This window comes from Trachymyrmex cornetzi, unplaced genomic scaffold (genome assembly GCF_001594075.2).
Source record: "Trachymyrmex cornetzi isolate Tcor2-1 unplaced genomic scaffold, Tcor1.1 scaffold138, whole genome shotgun sequence".
Lineage (NCBI taxonomy): Eukaryota > Metazoa > Arthropoda > Insecta > Hymenoptera > Formicidae > Trachymyrmex > Trachymyrmex cornetzi.
Window position 1 is genome coordinate 2,001,417 of NW_017295960.1, and position 21,921 is coordinate 2,023,337.

The 21,921-nt window shown below is 36.4% G+C and overlaps 1 protein-coding gene across 4 annotated transcripts in view; it reads right to left on the reverse strand.

Annotated features, from left to right (window-relative positions):
• Positions 1–5,403: 5,403 nt before the first annotated feature.
• sns (sticks and stones) overlaps positions 5,404–21,921 on the reverse strand; it is a 342,172-nt gene continuing 325,654 nt past the window's right edge. The window contains exons 8-18 of one of the 4 annotated variants that reach the window (XM_018522900.1): positions 21,557–21,693; positions 20,799–20,952; positions 20,272–20,574; positions 19,101–19,376; positions 18,226–18,516; positions 17,390–17,568; positions 16,589–17,009; positions 15,396–15,551; positions 14,356–14,483; positions 7,768–7,957; positions 5,404–7,025 (exon numbers count right to left, since the gene is read on the reverse strand). In XM_018522900.1, the coding sequence (XP_018378402.1) occupies positions 6,547–7,025; positions 7,768–7,957; positions 14,356–14,483; positions 15,396–15,551; positions 16,589–17,009; positions 17,390–17,568; positions 18,226–18,516; positions 19,101–19,376; positions 20,272–20,574; positions 20,799–20,952; positions 21,557–21,693 (2,714 nt within the window). In that variant the 3' untranslated portion in view covers positions 5,404–6,546. Of the gene's footprint in view, positions 7,026–7,767; positions 7,958–14,355; positions 14,484–15,395; positions 15,552–15,599; positions 15,753–16,588; positions 17,010–17,389; positions 17,569–18,225; positions 18,517–19,100; positions 19,377–20,271; positions 20,575–20,798; positions 20,953–21,556; positions 21,694–21,921 lie in introns of all 4 variants that reach the window. The other 3 variants (XM_018522903.1, XM_018522901.1, XM_018522902.1) reach the window with 3 other exon arrangements.

Genomic DNA, 21,921 nt, shown 5'->3' on the forward strand with positions numbered 1-21,921 from the left:
ATACCTCTCCTTCCTTAATATCGAATATTAGAATATTGGCAGTCATTCGAACGCAAATCTTGCAATTAGCAAATTGTGCTAATAATCGATAGAGAATATGGAACGAGATAAATTTCATATCTTAAAAGTTCAAAAACCAACGTATCGTCACAATTCTTGATAATGAGCATAACTCCTGGACAAATCGCGCAAATATGTTTCGCAAATAATAGTAAAATGGGGATCGCGCATAAGGTATCTTTCCTCTCCCTTCATTCTGCTCTACGTGTTACGGTTTAAGCAACGTGATGCGGCGAAAAGGCACAAGGCATGCGTTTATTGAATGTCGTGTGACAGCGCGAGAATGTAATGCACGTGAAAGAGTCAACGGAGAAGAGGATGCTGCTGAGCAATAATCACTGTAAATGCACTTTTGTACGGGATACGTCTCACCCCCGACGGGGATGGTGAACGACGACGAATGCGGACAGCCGTCATCGTCTCGATACGATACGCAGATGACGGAGCGAAGCTCACAGTGAGTGTAGTGTTGTGTATACCATTTAGAATTGGAAATGTAATTTAGAATTAGAATGTAAAAATACTATGTATATGTACATTAATCAGTTAATCGTGGGCAATTATGTTACACCGTTACGTCGATCAGAGAGCTTTTCATTTTCGCTTCGTTCTATTCTTTTATCTTTTTTGCTTATTTTCACATTACTTCTTTTTTTCTTCCTTCTCAACATATCTCTGTTGTACTCGAAGAAGCAGCGCCGGCCGCGCGTTGAAAAATTTCCGTCGGAACGGCCGTCGACCGGTGCTGATTCCCTGTCTATTTTTTTTTCCTCCTTTCGTTTCGCATCAATATTCCGTAACATATGTTACACACGTCGAAGAACAACGTCGATCGGTTGGCACATAAAACGGAAGCAACATTTAGACCAATCGCGGCGCGATAATAGTTATGTACAAACATGAGAACGCAGGGAGGAGTACGACGTACTTTCGTATATTTTATTGGCGTGACGCTCGGTATAAAAGGATAAAAATTATCTCTCTACGCGTGTGAAAAAGTAGAAGTAGAGCCCGAGCAATAAGAAAGATTCTCGTAAAAGTACTCCCGTATTGTGAAAAAATGTGGCGTTACGTGAAGGCGAATGGAACACTGGCGATAACAATTTTGGAACGGATACAATTGCGCGGCGTCGTGACGCTCGTTCTCCACCTGCCCTCCACATTTTTATCCCGGCGTCGTTGAGTATTTTTTGTCGCACCTTTTTTTTTTTAGAAACAATGACGCTGCCGCTAATCTCTATTTATCGATAATCATCTCGTCGCGGTAAAAAGAACGATACAAAGTGAATATATGTATACCAATATACACCTAGTATACAAAAGCTCTCGATTCTTCGTTTTTTTCCATTTTCCCATTTCATAGTTTGATATAATTCGTAATTTAAGTATTTCCTTTCTCCCTTTTTTTGTGTCTATCTAAGTGCTATGTACATTATATGTTTTATATACATGTAAAACGATTAATTGATTCTTTCTTCCATATCCTTAATGATTGTATAATTAGGATTGACTATGTCTTAGAGTAATCAACGAAATTACGAGCTGTCATTATTATTATGTAAAATATCAAATGTCGTACGTGTTAGATGGTATGTCCATCTCCAAGGTACCATTTTGGACGAATAGCGGTCCGTCTAACATGCCTAGCACTTTGATGAGCAAATACTTTGGAGATTACATAAATCTAATAATAATCTTCAGGTAATATTAAGTATAGATGATTTGTTTTTTTTTTTAATTACAAATATAAAACATGTATATGTAAATAGAACTCTTAATTATGCGCGAACATGTTCATCTCTAATTGAGCATACGTGAATTTCTTATCATCAGTCTAAGCCGAACTGTGCGGCTCCATACACAACGGCGGTTTAACAATACACGTTTCTTTCTCTCTCTCTCTCTCTCTCTCATTTTTTTTTATTTCTCCTTCTATCTCTTTTTGCCCTAAGCTTCATAGTTATCTACCATGTTAACAAATAATATCGCTGTAATAAGAAACAACAATATATATGCATACGCTACGGAAAAACGTTATCCATAAAACTTTCAAACAATCTCTTTAACGAGCGATGTGACGCACGTGGCCGCCGGCCAGGTAAAGTATAATTGTCTCCTACAAACAATTCCACTCGTCGCGGAATGAAGCGTGGATCCCGGAAGATCTCTCTTCCCGTCGTCGCGAATCGGTTCCTCTTTTACGAAATCCCCAACTTACGGGAATTTTAATGCCAACGAACGGAACGTAGTCCCGTGCGAAAACGAGCAATTTTGTAAATAAAAATTACAACGATCATTACAATTATCGTACAGCGTGGAAATCGTTATAGCATGTAAATGTCGATTCGAGGGAACGCGACGTCGCGTCGCTGGGATCCTTGCACCTCATTGTCACAGCCCTTTACCGCCGAAATGCGGACATAGCGTGCGTTACATGGCTTTCTTCGCAATATATCCCCTTTACAATAGGCCAAATGCATTGAGTTTCATCGTCACCGTCATCAACGTTAGCGTCATTGTCGTCGTCATCAACGTTAGCGTCATTGTCGTGGTCACTTTCAAAAATATATATACGCTGACTACTTAGGCTTTCGACGAAGAACGGAAAGACGTTGTCTCGTTCACAATCAACAGGATTAATTTTTCTTTTTTTTCGGATATACAGTGTTATTACCTTCTAGCAATACTTCGTTTATAGCCTAGGTAATAGTGAGACCCTCATATGATCCATTTGAATTACTTTTTTCTCGGTTACTTTTTTTTGTAAATTTTTTCCTCCTCCGACCGCGTGAAACATTGAGACGTTATCGCACTATTTACACGGTTTAATCATAATTAGTAATTGGAAATAAATGCAAAAATATATGTATATGTATGAACATTCAGTCGAGCTAATACGAGTATACCCGCGCAGGTTTTTCCTCCCGATCGTTCGCGCGAGTCGAGTGACAACCTTCTTCGCGCGGTCTTCTCGTAACAATCGGCAGAGTATATTTACCTTTAACTAAAAATCATTACGTAGCGATTCAACTTATGTACTATTGTCTTTGTTCAAGATATCACTACGCCCAGACATTCACTATGTCCCCGTTCTTTCGTCCTCCTTTGGGAAAAAAAAATCTCTCGCTGATTATGTTACTCTTCGCTTGTCTTCATCTCGCGTAGCGGACATGTTCGTGATAAAATCCTGACTGGGTCCACGATGATCGAATCACGATCTCAGCTCAACTCGACTTTCAGCCGAGTGAATTCTACATTTGTCGTTATTCGGTTTTTGTTTTTTAAACGCGCCCGCGTGAAGATACATCGTAGATGCATTCGCTCGTGTATTCGTAGCGAACAAAAAGTTCGGAATTACCAGTAAAACGCAAACGTACATGGGTTCTTTTTTTTTTTTAACGACCGATTGCTTGCGATTGACAATCGTGAAAACGCGAACGGTCGTTTAACATACATTGTATATGTGTATAATTTATCGCGTGTATGTAGAAGGTAAAAATATATTAAACGGTCGGTACAAACTATCTACAGTATTGACTTCAGGATCGGCAGTGAAACCTCCGTTTTCTACGTACGACAGATTCGTTTTTCGTTTCGTTAGAATTACTCAAGAGACGACAATCGCAGCGCAGTTGCGTAAATAGTGATACGAGTAACTTAAAAGACGTAAGTAACTTTGATGCAAGTAATTAAAGCGCGAATGTGACTTATGATATGCAAATTATGTTATGCTAATAACGTACTTAAACAGGTCATTCGTGTTACAGATACAAAATACCGGTAAAGTCCTCTCGTGTAATTTTCAACACATCGTCGTGTAATCTCTTTCTTGCGATGGGTAGAATAGTCTGAAGCCAATTGAAGAGTGGAAGATATAATGGTAAACACAGAAGAAAAAAAATCTGAAGTTTTCACGCTTGAGAAATGTAACTATCAATTGAGTGGCTCAAATAAAACTTAATATGCTATTTTTTAATATATTAAATTTACAATAAACATTTGTTAAATTATTCATATTAAGTATATAAAAAATGGACAATTTCATTAAAAAAAAAAAAAAGAAAATAACCTTCATATCCTTTTGATATCTCCACTCAGAAAAAAATAACGTGATCAAAATATGCTCCCCTTCCCCTCCGTTTCTTTCATTTAAAACATTTTCTCGTATTAACAGTTTCGAAGAATTGATCGTAGACATTTCATCATACTTTATGTTTACGTCTACTATTCCGTCAACATGTTTTTTAAAGCTGTGCAATAAATTAAATTGAATTGAATTTCTTGTAGGTATTTTTATATTGAAAGAAAAAGATATACTTTTTAAAAAATTCCATCCGCTTTGAATTTCTTGTGTAATAACGTAATATATGTAAAAAATTTAAATATTTTTTACAATGTATAAACATAAATATGACAGTATGCAATTCCCCTTTATTATTTATGTATAATTTTAAGTGAGATATTAAAATCAACTTCCTCTCCGAATATACAATAATAAGTATTAAGATCATAACCTTTCCTAAAATTATAATTGACTCCAGGCTCTTCTATTCATTCTCGCAAGGCTCGTAAAATCCTGAATGCTCTTGTAAAGTACGAAATGATGGACTCACTGAGAATTCTTGTCATTTAGTGCTAAAGGTGGCTATATTTTATAACTTTAAGTGTTTCACCAAGTGGGAATGTCGAGATTAGAGATCAAATTGCCACATTTAGCGCTAAACTCGGCTACCACTCGTAAATATCGTGTAGAAGGAGGTATCGTTAACTTAAATAGAGGATCATAAACGACACGAATGGAGAATGGGAAGGGGAAGAAAGCTTAACGTCGCTGCTATCAGATTTTCTACGATTTTCAATGCACACCTCTTTTGTAATAACGATTGTCTCGCCTCCCTCAGTCTCGAATTGTCGGGACGAACCGACTTGACGTGAAAGTAAATAATGGACGGTCATGACGGATATGCCCACTCTTGCGAGCTTTAAAAGGGGCAGTATTGTGCGATCATTAATTAATTGCTATCAATATTTTAGAAATCAATATTTCTGATCTTGCGCGACAGTCGTAATTATAAAAACCTGATACCCCCGATGAGATCAGTATCTTGGAACTAGAATAATCAACGTCAAATTGGAAGACAGATGGACAATTTTGTGCATTAAAAAAGCTTGCAAGAACTTGCTTGTTTTCTATGAGTTAATTTTTGGAATAGAGATTTATTTTATAATAATTACAACCTCTAACTAGAAAAATAATAGAAATAAAATATTAAAAACATGTAATCTGAATATATATATTATTTTTTTCTTCCAAGCTTTAAATCATGATATAATATTGGTTATTCTAGCGCCAAAAGATAATATATTCCATGATATTTATAGTAACAATAATGTCACTGTTGATCGTGAAGTTTGATTGCATACTTAGAAATTTGGTAATATCTATGTATTTCGGCGTCAGTCACAGTCAGAGCGAGGAAAGTCATTCCCCATATTGATATTTCAAAGATCTCTCGCGGATTTCCCGACAGTTGTCGATATCAGCATAGTGATATCTAAACATAATCGCTATGACGAGAAGCATATGTGCTGACGTGCACAAAGTAATCGAAGAACAAAATTATCATGGGGTTGTTCTCTCGTCTATCTCTCAGATCATGCGTGTATTTACAGAAAAAATATACTTTCCTCGACGATCGGTGCGTCGATTTGGAGCTCGATCGTTCGATGCGTCGTGATTACGTCGCTGTTTAGCGAGTACGCTAAATAACGCTAAGGCGAGCGGACAAAGACGAAGAATTAGAGCAGGGAAAACGATAAAGATGAGGGGAGGGAAAGGCAGAATAGCGGAGGAGGAACGGTAGAACCATCCTCGAGCTTTTTGGAGAACGCTCGCGGGTGTTGGATCGCGCGGTCATTCTCTCTCTTTCTCTCTCCTTCTCCAAGATCACTCCTTATCGAGCATTCAATTATACATACATGTATCCCTAAGATTAGAATTCAATCGCGTAGGAGAGCCCCGCGCGTGTCTCCTTTCTAGGAAGTAACCGCGTGGAAGGGAAAGGCTGTTTACAGCGTGAACCTGGTGCACCACTCTCTCGTCCCGCATCAACGTTCTTATTTTCTCTTTGTTTTTGTCTTTCTCTATTTACACACTTCGTCGTACTTTCGTTCTTGTGCACCAAACAGAGTCCTCGGAGATTGTTCAGGCGCATGATGATGAGTGCCAGGGCCTTCAGCCGCGACACCGTAGTTCGTGAGCCGTCGCCGCGCTCGTCCTCTTCGCTGTCGTTTAGGGAGATGAACAATGACGATGCGAATGAGGTGGACGATTCAGAGGAGGATCCATCATCATACGACGCTCTGCGTTGTTCAGAGACGCGTGCTCCTCTCCGTGACCGTGGTTGGTTGACGGTCCTCGTCGTCGTTCTGAGCGACGGCACGATATTTGCCGCGCGTCGAGCTGGGCCCGAAGATTGGCGAGCCTCAGACAAGATGACCGTCGATGTCGGAGTAACTAGGCGTCGCCGCAAACGTCGACAGCGGATGACTCTGGCAGGACGGCGGCGGCGGATGCGAATGGGGATGCGAATGAGGACCTCCGTTGTTGGCACCGGCACGGGCGAACGTGGCGGGTGGCGGCGGCACCGATGGCGGTATCGGCGACTTGGTGCCCGCGGTCATCACGGTGACGTCGGGCGGTGGCACGGGACGTGGCAGCGTTCTGGTGCGCGTCAGGGTGCCGGTGCTGGCTCCCGTCATGTGCCCACCCATTATGTGACCTGTCGAACCCATGGACGAGGGATAGTAAGGTCCGCCGGTTGGATCGATGGCGGGTGGCGCCGGACTCGGATTCCCGTCGTAGCCCATGTAGCCTCGACCGCCATTGTCCATCTCCACGCTGTAGAAGCTCACGTCGTTGGGCGGCGCCGGGCTCGGATTGCCGATGTAACTCGACTTCGACACTGTAACATTAGATGAAGACAAGTTTTTAAGAGGTGACACGAAAAGCTACATTGACGTTAGATACTGCCGGAGAGACAATAATGAAAATTCAGCGGATTCCATATATGTCGTTATGATTTATGACACTGCAATCCGTCAAATTTCGTGTCTAGGATTCCGACATTTTTCTTTATATTATCTCTTAGTGCTTTAGGACACATGATGTATCACTTTATCCATGTTTAATATTCAATGAACACGGATAGAATGTTATGTCATAATCATACGATTTACGGAATACGCAGCCTACATTTCTTACCGTCGAAAATTAAAAATGATATTTACTAATAAATTTTTATTAATTTGTAATTTATCATTAAAAATGATATGAATTTTTTTTAACCTTTCGATGCCGCACTACAGAAACAATAAGCTCGTTACGGCATACCCAGCAAATTCGATTGTTTATAACTTTCATAAAAATAAACGTATTTTAAAAGTAAACATTTTTTTCACTCCAAACATTATACATTAAAGAATATAACATGAACAAATATGTATATATTTTTATTAATAGAAAAATGCAATGGGAAAAATTGAAAAAATTGGAGGAAGAAGCTGGATATGCTATACTGAAAGTGGCACCGAAGAGTGATATATTTAAAATTGTAGTAACGATGTATATTAAAATTTACGTGTAACGTACAAAAAAATATAGCGGATCGTACTGTATTTATATAATTTGTATTTATTGATACTTACACGTACCTGAGAGAGTCCCGCTGGCGGTGGTCCGCTGCGGCGGCGAGTCCATGTTCATGGACGTTTGCATGTGATTGCTGCGACGACCGAGGGTGCCCTGATGAACCTGCATCTCTAAACCGCCTTTCCCGAAATCCTGCATAGTTTGATCTATTAAATACGTGCTAGCTGCGGTTTTGCGCCCCTCGTCCTGTTATACAACAAATTGAACGACAAATTGATTTGTGATTTGTGGTCCGATATCCGGTTACATTTCGCAAATAACACAGACGGACATGAAACGGGCTCCGGAAGATAAATCTATTTGTTTCAAAAATTTGCTCCAATAAATCACAAAATTTCTCTTATATTAATGCAATCGATATGCATTATATATATTGTTTCTGATATAATAGAATATCTAAAAGAATTATTTTGTTACATACTGTTTCTATCACTAGACTTTAAATATAAATATGAAAATAATATAATAAGTAATTTTTATACATAAATAATTTAATTCTTTGCATTTCATGCCATTCTTTGTAATTAATATATTAATACAAGTTTCAACAAGTGTCTGCTTGTACTTGAGATCCTTTCCAGTGAAAGTATGAGTAGAAAAGAGCGAGAGAGAGAGTGAGTTATTTATATCTTGGTAGTATTAGAATTAGAATATCGATAATTAACGCGATAATACTTCAACCGCTAAAATGTATATTCAATTTGCATTTATTAACATTTACAATTAACTTCATTTCCATTTCAAATCTTCGTGCTAATTTTACGAAGATAATATTAACAATATTTAAAGTATCAAGTAGTATAATAATTTAATTAATTTTACTAATCTAATTAATAATATAATCGACTTATAATAAGCTTATAATTAGCGATTTATTAATAACATTTAATATTGTATTATTAATAATAAATTAATAACATAATCATAAAATCTGTAATCATCTATAATTAGTGACACCTAATCGAAAATTAGTTTTAATCGTTGTATGTTAAGTCTGAATGCATAATTATTAGGTATTAAACTTAATTCCTGCCGTTTTTCATCTTCAAAATTGATTTGTTTCGAAGGGAAATACCTTAATCAAAGTATTATTAATAAAGTATTATTAATTAGTAATAAAGTAGAAAATGGAGGAAATTACTTTGATTGAAGTATTCATTCATCTTCCCTTCGAAACAAATCAATTTTGGAGACGACAAACGGCAGGAATTAATAATTATTAATAATTAATAACAATGAGAAATTTTATTACGAAGCTGGCTCCGATATCCGCTCATTTTATTTCGTTTAGCTTGCTATTTTAAACGTTTTGTTTGTAGTCGTACAACGTAGATTCGCGCTAAGAATTTTGCTCGCACATTTTATGTATTTTTCTCGACGAAGGATAGCGTATCTTGTGAATGTCTACAGTATCATGCAATCGCCATAGTGTGTCAAATCGACTCGATCGAGATTAACCACGTTCTCCGATATTGTGCTTTCCTTCGTCTCGAACATCTACGGATATGTAATGTACCCGCTAAACACAAACTAACAGTAACATTATATCAAAAATGCATTCAGAAATATAGCATGTTATCATTTTATCTTTGATGTTCATCGAATGTTAAACGGATTAAAAGGATAAAACGATATATGCACTGAGAACAATTTCTGGTTGAAGATGGACAAACTAGAACATTCTAATCATGTAAATTAAAATTCTTTTTTAAACCAAAAAAATCTTAATTTGTTCACTTTTAACCAGAATTTCAATTAATGCAACCAGACTCTTTTTTTCAGTGTAAATACAATTGAAGTTTCTGAACGCAGTCCAATGTTACAATTTCCTAGCCAACAATATAAATGTTGTATAATACATATTGTATATAACATACATATTGTACATAACAGTTACATCATTGAGGAAATTATAATATTATAATATTAATTTGATGTTACTAATAGTTTGTGTTCAGCGGGATAAGATAATCTATTTATTAAAGGACGCATCGTTTCCACATCGTTTACCCCTTCAAAATTCATCGCACACCAAATGGATTCCTGCGTTAATTGTAGTATCGAATATTAATTGAATATAATACATTAATTTTTTATTAATTTTAAAAAATAATATTTCACGATTCGCGGAACGGCGTGAAGTTGCCTGCACGCGCTTCGATTATTTTCTAATGTCGCGCAACATATAAAGAACGTGCCAAAACGGCGGTTTATTCAGTTTATTGCATGTCGCGATGTTTACTCATCCCGAATGCGTGTGTCGCAAATGCAATAAACGGAAATACCGAAACGACGAGTAATCATCGTGTTGTATTAACGTGTACACTCGCGCGAGATTAATCGCGTTGTTCAACGTCGCGTTAGTGGCGCGTTTCTCTTCGGTCGAGTTCTCGTCCCGCGTTATCCATTTACGGTCTATTTTATCTATTTGTTAAAAAATGCAGAATTTTCGGCGTTAGTTATTCGTTCGGAGCTTATCGCGTCAATAATTAATAAACAGATGTTTGCATCAATTGTGGCATTTACAAGAAATAGCTTTACTGAAATCTTGTAAAAAATTCTTTAAGAATTCCCGGATTTTTTCCAGGTATTTTTATTTAAAATTCCAGACAAGATTAGACGATTTTTTTAAATGCAACTTTGAAATAAATTGGTATGCAAGTAATGCAAATAGATTAAATATTGTAAATTAGTAAAAGAAAGGTATTCCGAGAGATTATCATTTTCTACAATTGGAATTGCCATTGGCTGCGTTCAGCAGAGAAAGCAGCTTTGCAACTGTTGTAAAATTCTTAAATATGATTGGTTTATACATTTAGATCCAATGAGGAACTAAGAGCAAGACCAATCGTATTGAAGAATTTTACAACAGTTGCAAAGCTGCTTTCTCTGCTGAACGCAGCCGTTGCTTCTTTAATATCTGACAGCGTGCATTTAATAACTTTGTATTCTTTAAATTCTCGCGCGCGGTTTGTGGTGACGCGGATCCGCGTGAAGTTGCTGGCGCGCGTTTCGAAACGTTGCCAACGTCGCGCGGTACACATAAATGGCACCGAAGCGTCCATGTCGGCTCGCTGCATCTCGCGCTACTCGCTCATCCCGATTGCGTCGCAAGTGCAATAAACGTCGGAAATGCCGACACAAACTATGGGTGAGCATCGTGTTATATTATACCAACGTATACGATCACGCGAGATTAATCACGTCATTCGATGTCGCGTTACTCGCGCGCTTATTCTTTTCGGTCGAGTTCGCGTCCCGCGTCATCCATGGGCATTGTCTATTTGTTAAAAAACGCGGGATTTCGGTGGTAGTTATTCATTCGAAGCTCATCGCGTTAAATAAATAGATATTTGCATCAATTGTGGCGTTCAGTAACTCTCAATTTTTTCGATAATATTTCACGGATTCGCGTAAAATTGTCGTAAGTTTAGAATCCTTCCTTATATCACGGTGCACGTAATGGCAAAGCGTCCGCGCTATTTGCTCTCGAACGCGTCGCAAGTGGAATAAACATTGGAAATGCTGAAACCAATAACGGATAAACATCGTGTTGTATTAAGCCGGTTCTACATTAGATGCAAGTCAATGGCAAGTTTGTTGCGATAGTCAATTTGAAGCTTGCATTTTGAAATAAACGCTTCATGTTGGCTATCGCAACAAACTTGCAATCAGCTTGCAACTGTAATGTAGAATTTATGTCAACGCACACGCAAGATTAATCACGTTATTCGATGTCGTCTTAAGGCCCGATTCCACCAATATAAAGGCGGGAGCACAAAGTCTTGTATAACGAATAATGTATAGGTGTTAAACTTAATTCCTACCGTTTTTCGTCTTCAAAATTGATTTGTTTCGAAGGGAAATACCTTGATCAAAGTATTATTGATAAAGTATTATTAATTAGTAATAAAGTAGAAAATGGAGGAAATTACTTTGATTAAGATATTCATTCATCTTCCCTTCGAAATAAAATAATTTTGGAGACGAAAAACGGCAGGAATTAAGTTTAACACCTAATAATATGCATATGAAAATAAATCGATCAAAGTCTTTCATTTCCTTTTTTTTTCGATGAAATAAAAGACTAATTGGTTGAATTTCTTATGCTTTACTCCTATGCATTATACGTTATGTATAAGACATAAAGATTTGTGTTCCGGCTCTCTTTAGATTAATTTTAATCTCGGTTCTACACGGAGAGAATTTTTCGTTATTTTTTACCGCAAAATTCATTACAAATTTCATTACGTTTGGTAATAAACTTGGGACAACTTGACAATAATGAAATATTATAGCTAAATTCTAAGAGAAAATTCTCTCCGCGTATTTACTCTTTATCTTTTTCTAATCGAAGAACAGAATTCGCGCGCGCGGTTCGCAGTGATGAGGTCCGCGTGAAGTTGCCGACGCGCGTTTCGAGTTCTTCCTAACTTCGCGGCATGCATATGGCGCCAGAGAACGTCGACTTCACTACGTCTCGCGCTTCATGTTCGTCCCGAACGTGTCGCAAGTATATACAGCAAACGTCGGAAACACCGAAAGGAACGACGGGTGAGCACCGGACTGTATTACATATTAATTAATAAAGTACGATTGCAATTAATCGCGTTGTTCTACAATCTCAACCATTTCTATTTTCAGTATTCATGGAAATGAATGCTTCTCAAGACGCGTCATATGTTGTGTCTGTCCTTCCAAATCGCGCATCAGATACGATCAGATCGATTAAAGTACTCGATTATGAACTCTAATTAATGAGAAATAAAAATTAAACTGTCTAATAGCCAGCTCGACAATTTTGTTATGTGAATCAGCATGTTCGCGCGCGTTCCGAATTTCTCGCTCAACGCTCGTCATTACGTCGCGCATAATGAACGCCGAAAGTCGCGATCGGACGATCGATTGTCGCATATTGCGTTATTTTTTTCGTCACGAGTGCAACAAACACCGGATGTGCTATACAAAGTGGCGAACGATCGTCATGTCCCGTTAATTAGTATTCGCGACGATAATTAGCTATTTAGTGCTTCCAATTGACTATTATCCACCTCAGTGACTATTTCGAGCGATAGGAACATCGACGGAGAAATAGCGGCAACAGTGTAACGACTGGTAAGTAAATTTGTTCGATCGTCGATTAATTAACTCGGCATTATCCCGGAAAAGCGAGTTTACCGCGAATCGGAAAAAATAAGCTATACGCGTTATATTCTCGTATTACATTCTCGTTCGATCGATAGTAATAAATTTGATATTTCGTGCGTGAAAAATTCGTTAATCCTATCTTTAACAGAATATAAAATAATAAAAAATAATAAAAAAATTTTTAACTAAATAAATAATAAATAATAAAATAATGAAAACCAAACAATAACCGAATAGAAACCAAAAATGTAAATTTTATCAGAATTTTAAAATTATTTTTTACTATATTATTTTTGCGTGAAATATAATCTTTCTCTGAATTTATTGGTTTAAAAATTGTAAAGTATCTTCGGATTATTTACTTAAAAAAAAATAATTTTTATACATCGGCAGGTATATTTTTTATTGTATGTATCGATAAAGAAACATAGTCTTTTCATTTTCATTTACAGATCAACATCATGACATTCAATTCCACGTCATTCCGGTGAATTATATAAATTACATTTTTTAATGCCATAAAATAACGTGAAAATAAAGTTAAAACTAGTTTTTTTTTCTCTTCATTGAATTTGAACATCGGTCACAATTGAATTTTAACATCGTGCGCGGTTCATCATATTTTATTACTCTCTCATTACTACTCTTACTTCCATTATACACGAGGTCTGATACTACTGCGAGAAAGAAAGCAAGTGTTTAATGATTTAAAAAGCCAAGTTAGAGTGATTTTATGAAGAATTGATAAAACCGTAAAATCTTATTGGATTAAGATGTTGCGAGCATTTAACTAATAAGACTGTTATAATCATAGCGCTATGTTTTGAGTTTAAGAGATACGTTAGATTTACCTGAGGGTAGTTACCTTTAGCCAAACTCTGCGATCGAATGATATGAGGTCATTATGACAAATATAGGTGATGACATATTATAAAACAATATCAGGATTTTATATGAAAATGAAAGTACGTGCTACGTTATGCGAAAGCTGCAAAAATAACTGCAATTTGAAAAAAAAAAAAAACAGTAGTTTAACTTCAAATTATTAAAGTTAGCTTCGTATTCAGGTTTCTATAGATTTTACTGGGCACGTAAGCAGGGCCTCGCGTAGCTTTTAAATAATCGATAACTGAAGTAACATCATGCTTAAATAGTGCGATACATATTGTATAAACGGTTGAAAAATAAAATTAAAATTGACAGCAAGGGGAAATAACAGTATCGTTATTCTGCTCATTCTATTGCTTATCACAACATCTTGCGTTAGAAGATAAAACGGAATTGTGAAAAAAACATAGAAACCAAATGATAAAAAGGAGCGAGAGCGAGAGTAGCGAAACTAATAGGGGGAGCGGAACAGAAAAAGTGTTGCTAGAACTCAAACCTACCCTCCGGAATTACTTGTTACTAAGAACATACTGACTGATGGCACTGACCACGTAATCATTAGCGTCGAAGTTAACGTCGCTCTTCTCGTCCGACATCGAACTTAATTCGCCAGTCATGGTGTCGCCATTGACGGTGGACGGTGCGTACATATCCGCGGTCTGCGACTTATTAATGCCTATTCAAAAATAACATACGTTAAACATGTGTGATTAGCAAAGTGAGATGCGAATGGTAAGGCTACACGGCCGCGTACAGAAGATTAATTTAATTGAACTCTCTAAATCTCGTGAAGTGAAGTCTCACTCGAAAAGACTGAAAAATTTAGCCTGTTTTAAAAGAAGAGTGAAAATACGGCCACTTTTGTTCAAAAGAGGCAGATTTTCACTCTTTTTAGAGCGAGATTTATTCTTTTGAAATGAGATTCACTCTAAAGGAGTGAAATCTTAATTCCTTTTTTGGAATGTAATATCAGGATAGATGGAAACTCGCTCCAAAAAAAGGGATTGAGATTTCACTCCTTAACTTCGGAGTGAATCTCATTCCAAAAGAGTAAATCACTTTAAAAAGAGTAAATCACTTTAAAAAAAGTGAAAATCTGCTACTCTTGAACAAGATATTTTCACTCTTTTTTTAGGACAATTTTCAGTCTCTTCGAATGATATTTCACTCCACGAGATTTTAAGAGAAACAATATAATTTTATTTTTGTAACTGTACAAGTAAATCGCGAATATTTTTGATAACGTATATGAACAAGAAAAGACACATAACGGTAATCTTAACAAAGTTATAATCATGAATTCATTATTTTTGTAACTTTATCAGTCTATTATATCATAGCTATATATTTATATTAGTATGATTAATTAGCTTTATTTAATTGATATAATTGAAGTTAGACCATTCCTTAAACATTTTAATTAGATTAAATGTATGGTATAGTGTGTAATTTTCATTTTACTTTAAAATCTCTTTCAAAATTGGCTAGGAAAGTAAACTCATCTTCTGCCATGGCTGTAGCTGAACGTTGGGCTAAATCTTATAATTTGAAGCGCATACGCGCTAAGTATTGTTGGTCACAAACTTACGAGTTTTATTTCGTTTTCGTATTATGTACCACGACATGATGAAGACATTAACGATAAAAATGATGACGGAAGTCGCTGCTAACGTATAGATATAATTCATCGGAAAGTCACCCTTTTCCGAGAGGACATCCGGCAGGTTTTCCTCGTTATTCGGGCCTAGAGAAATAAAGGAGAGAAAGAACACATGATAGATATTATATTTACCGGTACGTTGGACCTTCTTTTTCGATTTTATTGTAGCAAAGACTATGGTTGCGGCAATGAGTAGGCAAGCAGAGGCGGAAACAGTGATGATAATGACGATGATGTAGGAGGAACTATTCTCGCTTGATGTCAACTCGGTTGGTGGCGCCTCGCCTGTAACCCAAGCCAATGCCCCATCACCGGTTTATGTTATTCATGCAATGTGTCTACTGTTAGTTACACGTTCAACTTCGAAATCCTCGGCTATTGCGAATGCTGTAACGTCGGTTATTGGATTTTACAGCCATTGGATTTTACAACTAGATAAGTCAAGTAGCAACTAAGTACTTGCTCAATACATCCCTATAAAAAAGCAAGTAACTTGTCTTTCTACATTATAAAATAACCATAATAATGCGCGGTAGTTACATACAGTTCAATTTCCAAATTTCAATGGTAATTTTCTTATCAAGCCTGCAATATTTATCTAACTTGGAATTAGAAGCATTTGGAGAAATACAATTTCGAAAAAATTTCAAGGCTAAGCGTCACCGTACTGATACCATTGGAATGAATCATGCTGAAAATCACTGCGTTATACGTATGATATTGTATATGCTATGCTACGTAATGTCCAATGTACTTTATTACAACTAACCCACGATATAATGCCATGCGAACATTCACGAGACGCACTAAATATACGTAACATAATACACGATCAACCCAATTACCGAATACAATTAATTATGTGGATGCGAGGCAATCGCGTTTAATTATGTCTCGATGATCTGCATAATGATTTAGCAAGCTGTTATTTTCTATCATGTAGTGTGAATAACTTAGTACTACCTAGTACAGATATTTCGCTTACGAGAAAAAAAACTATAATCTTCATGAGAATGATCTTTATGATTATGATTTCTGTTAATTACGTCATACTATAATGGAAAGCTGTTTTTGCTATTGTCGAGTAGTGAAGCGATCTACGGTGTTTATCTACAACTTACGAAGCGTCTGGACTTTGACGAGATCTGGTAAGAAACCGCTGTCTCCCTTTTCGTTGATGGCCTTTACGCTAAATACGTAATAAGTCCCTAGCGACAGGCCGGATATAGTAGCCTTGTATTCGCCGGGCAAAACGTCCAGGTAGTGATAGCGATCGTCGTAATCCAGCGCTTGTCGCCATCGTATTTGATGAGACGTCGGCAAACCGCCGTCGAAACCGCGTTTCCAAATCAACGTGACCGAGTCGTGCGTATAGTTGTAGACTTCTAAGTCGCTCGGTTTGTCCGGCGGTGAAGTGACGTCCAAAAGTATATTTTCTGTGGAATGTCCCATTTTGTTTTGGGCAAGACATTCGTACTTTCCGTAATCCTGCGATCTCACTTTGTAGATGGTCAACGTTGTTTCCGAATAGAGTTCCGACAGCTAGGAAACGTAGAGACGAATTATTACTTTATCATTAAGGATGCAAATATTATTAAGACATCAAAATCAAAAAGATATTTCGAATGCGTAACTGTCTTTCGAGTATATAGTTCTTGTAATAATACAGTTATCGTTCCTCTCGGCAAAATTTTAATTGGGTGTTGTGACCTCTTTACAACTTTCAAACTTGCAACGGTAAATATCTCCTTAACTATGTCCGACATGGAAATTCTATCAAAGCGAAATTCGTTCGAAGTTAAACGAAGAACAAGATTTACAGTACGCGATACAATACTATGGAGCCTAGGTGCTCTAAAGAAGATATACTAGTAAAGGAAGTCGTTATTTAAGAGATAAGTACATCTTATAAAGCGACTTACATCGCTGTGAGTGATACTGTATTTATCCTCGGTTGCATTCGGCAATAAAGTTTTCCCATTGAAGATCCAAGTGAAATGCGGCAATGGAGATCCTCGCGCTTTGCAGAACAATTGGACGTTTATTCCTTTGTTCGCCGCTGCCTTTCGCGTCAGCGGGGTGTTCGTCATTTCTGGTTTAACTGCGCATAAAAGTACCAGTAAATTCTTTATTACGCGCTTTCCGATACATGAATCGCGCGCACGAATATATTTCGAGAAGTTTCGCATATATTCCACGTGTACATCTATAACTGCTTTTTTTATTACGATATAATTAAACGATATTTTTGCAACAATTATAAAGCCAGCGACTTCTTATTATTAACTATTATTGACTATTATTAATATTATATTGGCTAAAGCACAATTATTGTAATAATAACATTGTAAATTCAATTATTAATATCTATAATTAGGATACTTTTCACTAAGCTATTAATATAATCGTTTATTGTATAAATATTAAGCTTAAATAAATATTAGTAGTCATTATTATTAGTATTTTACACAAAAATTTTTCAATTTTTGTTTCACTTGCTAAATTCATTGCTCGTGTTTATTTTTTTCTAAAAATATAGTAACAGTTAAAACCATTACTAAATGATGTATTATAATTAATTAAATTCACACGATATACAGCAATTAAATTACCGTATGACACCATAATATTTAAATTACTAAAATTATTATTAAACTGAATCCATCCAACTTTTATCGTCCATTCACGCTTAAAATTTCTCACTTAGAATTCGCCAGTATTATCATTGTAAATAATTAAAATAAAATTCTTCACGTACAATTAGTAATAAATAGAATAGGATCCGATGTTATGTTGCCAATGCCGTTGTTGACCTTGCATCGATACTCGCCAACGTCTTCTTGGCTGGGATTTTCTATGTGAAGATACGACGTCCGATTAATGAATGATGTCGAGTAACGTCCCGGCAGCTCAGGATTCGATCCTATTTTCTGCCATGTGACATACTCGTCGCCGATCGGACTGCCGTCGACTTCACAAAACAGCTTTGCTTCGATACCTGGTGGATAAACTATCCCTGACGAGGAAGTACGCTTGATTTTAGCTGGATCTGTAGAATATAGTGAATAAAATGATGAGTTATGATTCGCATATTAACGAGAACAATTTTAGACATACATTAACAGACTTTTTAAAATCACTTGATGTCTAAAAAATCACTGTAGAAGGAAGAGAGAGAGAGAGAGAAAAAAAATATTAAAAAAGATTAAAGTAATTATAAGAAATTCGACAAAAAATTAGAGATAGGAAATTGTATAAATAATTAAAATAACATTCTTTATGTATATAATTCGTAATAAATAAAATAGGATATTACACATATTAGCGAGAATAATATATTAAAAATATTTTTTAGAATCGCTTGATATCTGAAAAAATAATTATGAGAGAAAGAAAGGGAAAAAGATATTATAGAGAAGATTAAAGAAAGATTATAAAATAATTATATAAAATTCAGCAAAAATTTAGAAAATCGTGTGAGAAACAGACTTTAGTTGTGTACAAATAGATATTAAAGTCAATACAATTTTTTAAGATATCAAATACTGCTAATTTCTTTTAGCATGAAATTAATCGTGATGATATTGTAATAAAATTTATTTACAAACTGATGCAGTAATATTGTTCACTTACACTGCACGGTCAAATTTAGCTGGTAAAAGGTGGTTCCTTCCTTGTTCAGCGCTTCGCAAATGTATGTACCGGCGTCATGACGATCCAATCTCGTGATATTTAACGTAGAACCGTGTGCTGTTATTCTCTTACCGCTACTACCCAACGGTAGACCATCCCTTGTCCACGTGTATTCCGTCGTGTTCGGATTGCCCCTTGCCGATACGGAAATTACAAAAGGCTCTCCTTCCAGACCGGTTAATTCGTAAGGGTCCAACGGCGAGAATATCGGCTTGTCTGAGGAACAAAAAAAATAAGTTCGTTATGGTATTTTATTTTCATAATTAAGCAAGATATTAAAAGAACGAATATATACGTTTGATATAATTGTTAAATAAACACATATAATATTGCGAAAAAAAAAAATGTAAAGAAATCTTTTTAAAATTACTATTTAATAAAGCTTTATTTTTTTCGTTTATACAAAGCTTTGAATGTTAGTTATATAATTTTACCTTTTCCATTTTTTCTGGATATAATCGTGCAATTAAAAAATTTAAATACTAAGTATAAGCATATTCGGGCCTATGACGGTCAAAGCTAGATCTTTTTTGCCTAAATAATTCCCAGTGAATTATCTATATCCTATACATGTACATGCATATATATATCATATTATAAAAAATTTAAACAATCCATATATTGTCATTCGAGTAGCAAGATTACAATTTTAAAAAGGATGGAAAGGCTGTTAAATTTACATATCTATTTATTACCTATATACTATATATTTAATATTTTTTAATATGACGTGCGTATCAGTGTATTTTTAATATGTTTTTATAACAAGCTTATAAAAATAAATAGCAGATTAATTGTTCTCCCTTCACAGTCTCATCTATGCATTCTTTTCGACTCATTTGTGCTTCGATTGATTGTTATTTTACACCGTTGTTATTGTACAGACGAAGTATGGTGAATAAAATGCAAATAAATTTATACCAGAGCGGAATCCAATATATCCAGGGAGATAGAAAGGGATACTACCGTGCATTCGCGCTCTGCGGAGATTTCCGGGTTGAATGCACTCGCACTACTCGTATAGTCGGGCGCACGATCGTGCATGAATGCTGATCTCCGCAGGTGTACAGATTATGTCGTTAAGAGCGATCTACTTAGGGTCTACACTCACATAGCACATCCAGTGTCGTAGCGTCGTGACTAGATCTCCCCAATTCGGCGTTCTTGGCCTCGCAGGTGTACACTTCGCCGTTCATGTCCTCGGTTAAATCTAGTGTGAGCTCGACGGACGAGAGGTAGCCGCCGTGTAATCCGGGCTTGGTGCTGTTTCTGGTGCCGGGTACCGGTATCCCATTCTTCCACCACGACATTTCGGCGGCGGGATTGCTGCTGCTCGATTCGCAGATTAGGCGTCCCTCCTGGCCGGCATGAAAATCCTGGGGCTCGCGGTTAATCTTCACCCTCTCGGGCGGAACTGGAGAGGATGAAAAAGTCGACGATTTAAAATATCGTTGCGCCGAGATTCGCGACTCGCGACGTGAAGAAAAAGAGAGTAATTATAACGTCGTTCAATCACTTCTATGTGCTAGCTTTTCTTACTGGAGAAACTTAACGTCTCTCACTCGATCTAAGTGACCCCACGATAAAAACACACAAAAGGACTCTGATAATGAATATACGGGATGAGTCATATCTTACAATGGACTTTTAGCACGAGAACTTTAAGCAGGGGGATCTCGGTGGCGGAATTCATCGCCTCGCATCGCACGTGGGCATTGTTGTCGGACGCGTTGACGAGTATCGCCAGCTCGCTCGAGACAGCATGATTCCGCTGTCTCACTGTGCCGAGTACCTACATTATAAGACAATGTTAACGTAACTATCTATATTCGCAGTGGCGGGTCTCAAAGTTGATTTAGAGATCAAGATGTTTGCAAAAATTAGAAAACTTCAAAAGTGCAGAAAAAAATCTATATAAATTATAAAATTTTTTAGATCAAATTTAAAATGAATAATTCTTATACGAATTATCGACTTTCATTATTCTTTCCCGAAATTCTATTTGAAATTCTAATTTCTATTTGAGAAAATCGCAAGAAGAATTAATTATTTTGTGTAATTATTAAAACTTTAAAAAGCGAGTTTTAAGATTTCTGTTCAATACACTGCGAGGAATTTAAAATAACGAGGAGTTTTAATCTCCAGATGCAAGATTGTTTCCAAATTTAATTAAGCGTCAGTCCTAAGAAAAACAAACGCATTTGGGATTGTATAATCCAGTAAATTAATAGATGGATTACTTCCGTCATTATCATGTCTTCAATAATTGGTAAAATATTTGAAACTGGAAGAAATGAGAAAAGAGAGTTTTGCATTTACAGTTTCGTGTCTTTTGAGTTTATGAGATGATCCGCCACTACTAGATTTACGACGATCCTTTGTGTAAGTTCACGTACCTTGCGGTCGTTTTTGTACCATGTTAACGTGGCCAATGGATTACCCGCCGTAGCGGTGCACATGAGCTTCAACACTGTTCCAGCAACTATCGTTGTGCCCTCTTCGTATCCGGTGACGGTTAATTTAGAAGGTGGATCTATAAAATCGAATAAGGTCAATCATAACCGGTTAATTACTGTTTAAATATTCACGCATTACGCATCTCTGATATTTGCTACACTGAGAAAAACTCTTATTAAAAATTGACGAATCAAAAGATTTTGATTGTACCATTCGGAATTCCTTATCTCAACCAGAATTCTAGTAGATTTAACCAGAAAATTCTGATCCATTTATTTTCAACCAGAATTCCAATTAATTCAAT